The 5,944-nt window shown below is 42.9% G+C and overlaps 1 protein-coding gene across 1 annotated transcript; it reads right to left on the bottom strand.

Annotated features, from left to right (window-relative positions):
- Window positions 1-3,613: 3,613 nt before the first annotated feature.
- Window positions 3,614-5,281, bottom strand: TMEM174 (transmembrane protein 174; the record flags this gene model as incomplete). The annotated part of the gene is made up of 2 exons (XM_082300889.1): window positions 3,614-3,716; window positions 4,650-5,281. The coding sequence occupies 2 exons, from the start codon at window positions 5,279-5,281 to the stop codon at window positions 3,614-3,616; spliced, it is 735 nt and encodes a 244-aa protein (XP_082157015.1).
- Window positions 5,282-5,944: the final 663 nt, after the last annotated feature.

A 5,944-nucleotide genomic window follows, 5' to 3' on the forward strand; every position in this document is an offset into this window, starting at 1 on the left:
CCCCCAAATCCTACAAACAAAGAAAACACACATACCCCCCCCCCCGCCCCCCAACAAGCCCCAAAACCCTAAAGTTAAAAAGACTGTTAAAACAGAAAAAAAAAGGGATGAAAGTAGAAGGTGGAAGGAAGAGAAGGAAGAAAAAGCCTTTACAGAACTTCTCTCTGTTCTTAAAATTGATGATCAGCACTCAGTACAACAGGGAAATGTCATCACCCTGGAGTTTCTCAAATATCTGTTGAGCATGAAAAGACTCCCACAGAATTCAGACAGAATTCATCTGACGAGTCAAGATCATTTCAATGTGTCACTATTTAAACTTAATATTCAATCTTCTCTTTAAAGAGAAATCCAGGGCTCTTTCAATTATTTTCAATGAATATAGTGTTGCTAGAAGTAAACTTTAAATCAATATGGAGTCCACAGTGCAACCTCCTGGGTTTTCTTATATTTACTCTGTATGATTTGATGTAATAAAAATAAAGATATGATTACCTCATGAAATTTATGTTGGGGGGGGTGGGGGAAGGCAGGAGGAAAGAGCAGCAGGAAAAATCTGTGGTGTCTGACTGAAGGAATTTTCTTGTTGCGGGGGGAGGGTGACTGGGCAGAAATTTTGACCCCAGTCCTGCAATTGGATCCATCAAGCCTGACCCCTGTGCTACTGCAGTGCTTGCTGGAGTCAGCAGAACTAAGTGCTAAGTGCAGGGCTCTGTCCATGTGGAACTAACTGGGGATTTAGGACCTTCCAGTTTCCTGCTGTGGAGGGAGGATGAGTTCACCTCTGTGTAAATTCCAGAAAAGGAGAAAGACACTTCCATAAGAGAAACTTGCACTTATTTTTAGATCTTCTGTTCTCTCACTCAATCCCATAGAGGTCATGCTGAACACAGCATGTCTCTCCTTCTCCAACTACACGTGCCTCCCCTTCTCCAACTACCTGCTAACACCTGGCCATCACTGCTGAAAAACAGTGTGTCCCATATTTCTCTAACAAGAAAAACCTCACACAAAGTTTGCAGTCACTGTTCAGTAGCTGCTTCTGCAGTTGCTAATCCAGCTTTGAGTCTGTTTAAATGATGTGTCCCAAATACGACCACTGTCAATGTCTTTTCCATCACTGTGGAGCACAGTGGTTTTTTTGTGCTCCCCACAAATGCTTTATTTCTTGGCAACTTCTAAGTATACAGGACAGGGAGGTGTGCACCTGCAAGGTCCATGCAGCTGGGCAGTGTTCTGAATGCACATCTCCATCCAGAGCTATGTCTCCTAATTGCTAAAGGAGCTGCAAAGAAGCTCTAAGACTTCCAGCTGTCAGGTACATCAGGTTGGTGTGCAACCATCTGTGCTCAAATGCCAAATTCTCCAGTGCCCAGGTATGGGATCAATCACAAATGGATGGAATCTGGCAAGAGCCAAGACAGCTGTGTTCAAAGTAAGAGAAAGTTGATGCCTTCCATAATGGACACCTGGTTTGAGCTGTGCTGTACCAGGCCAGAAGACTGACCTGCAGGCACACCAGCAGTGCACCGCTTGGTTACTTTGGACAGTGACCATTGCCCTCTGGAGCGTTTTTTGTGGTGCCCCCTCCAGCAGGTGAGAGCCGAGATCAGCTTTTGGTTTGACCCCTCTGAGGGAGATAGGCAAACCTAATAGGGTGTCCTGGGGTCACGGTATGATACTGTATTCCCTATTGTAGGGTTGCACCTTTAAGAGATCTGAGAGAGAGAGGGGAAGGCGGCCTGTATTCAAAAACACAGATAACTCGCTCGCTCTCTCCCCAGCTCTCAGCTCTGCAGCAGGGCAGAGAGATGCATTCTCTTGCTTTTTAGCTAGTTTGTTCGTTAGCTGAAGCAAGGAGTTTTCCTGGGACTGTCCAGCTCTGGTCTGGAACATCACCACCAGGAGGCCCCGCACCGCGGCCTAGAGGGGCCCACACAGCACCCCAGCTCTGGAGAGAGCAGATCCACACCTACAGAAAGGACTCTGAATTTACCACGTTTTCTCCACAACAAAAAGGTTCATTATCTAACATTATTCATTTTGTTCCTGCATGGACTTTGCTTGCTAAATAAACAGGTTTTTTTCACTTTCCTCCAAGAAATTTCTTCCTGAACCTGGTGGGTAGGGGCTGCTGAAACCTGCCTTCTATTAGAGGACACACTAATTTCGGACGTTTCCTCCTATTTTATCTCGAACTAAGACATGGGATCCCCATAATGATATACTAGCTTGTCCAGCTCTGACGCATTTCTAGGCACATTCAAAAACAAAACCTGAAATATATGTGGAAAAATAAAATAAAAATGTAGGGACTTATGGCATTGTCATTGCTCTGGGGTTTAAAAAGCTCCCAAGGAAAGATTTTTTGGATCTTCATTCTGGATGGCAAAATTTCAGAGCTAATACACCTTATCCTTTGTTAAATACAGCTGTAAATACATTTCACAGAATCACAGAATATTGTTAATTGAAAGGGGCCCACAAGGATCATCAAGTCCAAATCTTAAGTGAATACCTCATATAGGAATCAAACCCACAGTCTTAGTGTTCAGCAACACCATTCTCTAATCAAATAAGCTAATCTCAAGTTGTTGTGGATTCAATGCATGGAACCAACCTGAACTTGAGCAAGAACATTCACTACAGCCCACACTGGGGGCAACGTGCAGCCTGGGTTGTGTGCCTAAGACCCACATTCAAATAAGAAAGGACCTCACAGATGTTCCATCACAGCCCTCCCACAGAGTGTGGGTGCAGCAGCTGTGATTGTCAGTCCTTAACAGTGGTAGGATCATACACCTCTGTAGAGGCTTCAGAAAGATGCCATTTTCTGTAGTGACATTAACCTAGTAGTTATTAGACTACTGGTGGGAGACCTCCCATCAGGTGGGGAAGGGAACTAACTGAATTTGATGCATGCAGGATCTCTTAGAGATCTATGTAAAAGTGGGCAGAAGTCACTATTTGTTTTCTCTGTTGTGAGATGCTCTGTCTCAAGCAGGATGCTCCAAAGAATGTCTACAGGACAGGGTTGTGGAACAGGACTGAGTTGTACAGGTAAACCAAGCAGAAGAAGTCTAATATGTAGACTGGACTTATTAATGAGTAAGCTAGTCTAAAGAATCAGACAAAATTAAGATATAATATTCACTTTCATGGATCAGACACTTGAGCACTTTTGAAGTTTCCCAAGCAATTAAGAATGAAAATACATCAAGAGAAAATCAAGTGTTCTCTAAAGATGCTGAATGTCCAGGAGCAATCATGATCTTCCACAAACATCTTGTGCATTCACAGTTCACACTGGTTTCAGCAAGTCTGAAAATTAAGCTTCTTGTTGGGGAATCCTAATATAGATTTATATCGTTGAGTTTAATGGTTTTGCTATTAAATAATTAATAGCTCTGCTATTAAGCCGCATTGCAAAGAGCTAGTGAACTTTTACAGAGAAGAAGGAAGGGATCAGTTAAATATCTTCAGTGATACTGAACTGTGTGTCAATATCAAGATCTTGCTTACACTGTCTTATCACACAAGTATTTAAAGAAAAGATTTTTTTTGGATTCTTGTTGGCATCTCTTAGGATTGTTGTCTCTTGTCTGTGATGATTTTATGAAGACAGAGGGTATATTTCCTCATACCGTGGAGGGGACAAGTTATTACAGGCATAGTCTTCCAGCAGTCCTTCTGGCTCATCAGAACTGTCTTCTGGCCTGAAAAGAGGAAGAGGAGCAGATGCAAAAAGAATTTACCAAACACAGAACATGCAAGTAATATCAGTGCTTCATCTTCCCAGCCTTATCTGGGCAAAGTACTCCCTGGCTTCTTGAGAAAATGCTATGAGATTAAGTTCTACTGAGATTCAGCTGTTTCCTGTGTTTTTTTCACGAAGTTTAAAAGTGTCAGGAGGTGACCTTTGTCTTCGCCCTCCCTATGCCCGTCACCCATATTGCTGAGGACAATGGGTCAGTCAGCAGTTTTTCAAACAGACTTTGATAAATGAACTAACAGTGACTTGTGCTGTAGAAAGGATATAATTATGAGTAATTCCTATAATTACAATATTTTTCCTAGAGGAAAGAACTATATAAAATTATTTTGTGTACAATTTGAGCAGCTACAAACTGCTGTGCAACATCAGCAATCTTGCTTACGCCTCAAAAATATGAAAAGTGGAAGGGCTGGAAGGTTGTCACAGTGGGAGAGGAACATGTTGTGACCAGGCATACTCAGGAGTGAGAGCATCTGGTACCAGACTGATTCTTGCATTGTTGCAGAAATGCTGTTTGTGTGCTGACTCATGTGTTGTGATTTGAGTGGAAGCCTCTGGCTGTACACATAATAGACTAAAGGTGGTAAGTAAGATAAGCGTAAAAACACCACCACAAACAGGAGCATATATATCTTAAAAGACATTTAGTTGACTGAAAAGTGAAAGGCATTTTAAAGTGAATTTAAATTTAAATTGTATAAAAACACTTTACAGGAAAAGTATGTTTCCTCACGCAAGAAAAATTCCTAACAAAAACAAAAAAAAGTCTGAGGAAGGATAATACCCTGAACTAGCTGTAGCTTCCTCTGAAACCACGCATAGTACTTAAAACATTCAGAAGCCTGTGTCCAAACACACTATTCAAAAGATGTACCTCTGATTCCTGGTGTTCTCTGCAGGGTAAGTAGTGTAGTTCTCATCTCCAGTAAAAGCCAGGTTATCCAGGGTGTAGGCAGGGCAGAAGTGAGGAGAACCCGGGCTGAGAACCGGCGAGGCACTGGGGGGAACAGCACTGCAGCAGCTGAGTGCTGGGTGAAGGTAGCTGGGACTCACAGCAGCACCTTCCTGGGACGGGTAGGGTGGAGGGATGTACTGCACCACTGTGGCACCATGGAAAGTTATAGGCTGGTTAATGCCGGTGAAGACAAAGGACTGTCCGCTTGCAGTCTGGTCAAGTTCCGATGTATTTTCCTCTCTTTCTTTACAGGGCTTGCACGTAAGCATGTTAAATTTACAAACAGCTATCAGAATAAAAGTCACCCCAACAGACAGCAGAATAGGCCCTAGTAACTGAGTCCACTCCAGGTGAGTAATGCCATCATATTTTATCCATCCCATCACAGTGAAAGTGATCCCCACCAGTCCCAAAAACACACCTGAAAAGAGCAGGGTTGTGCCAGCTTTATCCCCATCTGACACCAGGGCATCAGATCTGTTTGGCTGACAAGGAGTGACAGAAAAGACATTCAAGGAGAAATCTTCTACATTGTTGTTGTTTTGCTCCATTACTGAGTATAATGTATCTTCTCCCTCAAGAGAAAGGGGGCTTGTAAAGGACTTGGCAGAGCATTTAAAGTTGAAGGTTCAGGTTAGTTATACAAGAACTTTGCATGTGTATGGTTAACAGAGTCCACCATGTGAAAGAATAAATTTTGCTTGGAAGAATAAAGGTCTGGGAAGTGAAGCCTGAAGCCATCACCAAAGATTTCTTGAATTACCACCATCACTTCCAAAATGGTTTCACCCCTGCATGGCTGCCTGTTTCTTTGTGTTTCTTCTTCTTTAATTTAGCACCCATGATACTGTGCCCATTCCGGATAGAAGAAAAAGCAAGCTGGAGCTATCACAGCTTTTCCTTGGCACCAGCTAGCTGATGCATCCAGCATATGGACAGCACATGTTTAGTCAACAGCAGTGAGGAGATACTTGCTCTCCACTTCCTGCTCCATTTTCTGCAGGAAAATTCCACATGGCCACTGGTAGGAATGCTTTTTCATGCTCTGAAGTGTGACATATATAGTCATGCCTGGACGTCTGTTGCAGCTCATTTTGCAGTTCATGGTTTAAAAAAATATCAAAGTAGACTTTCTGATATTTTTCTGGGACAACCACTAGGCAAGCAGGAGGGTAAGTGGCAACAGGATGGTGAGCACTGAACAGCCTGGGAGA

Source organism: Coloeus monedula (assembly GCF_965178545.1).
Source record: "Coloeus monedula genome assembly, chromosome: Z".
NCBI classification, from domain to species: Eukaryota; Metazoa; Chordata; class Aves; order Passeriformes; family Corvidae; genus Coloeus; species Coloeus monedula.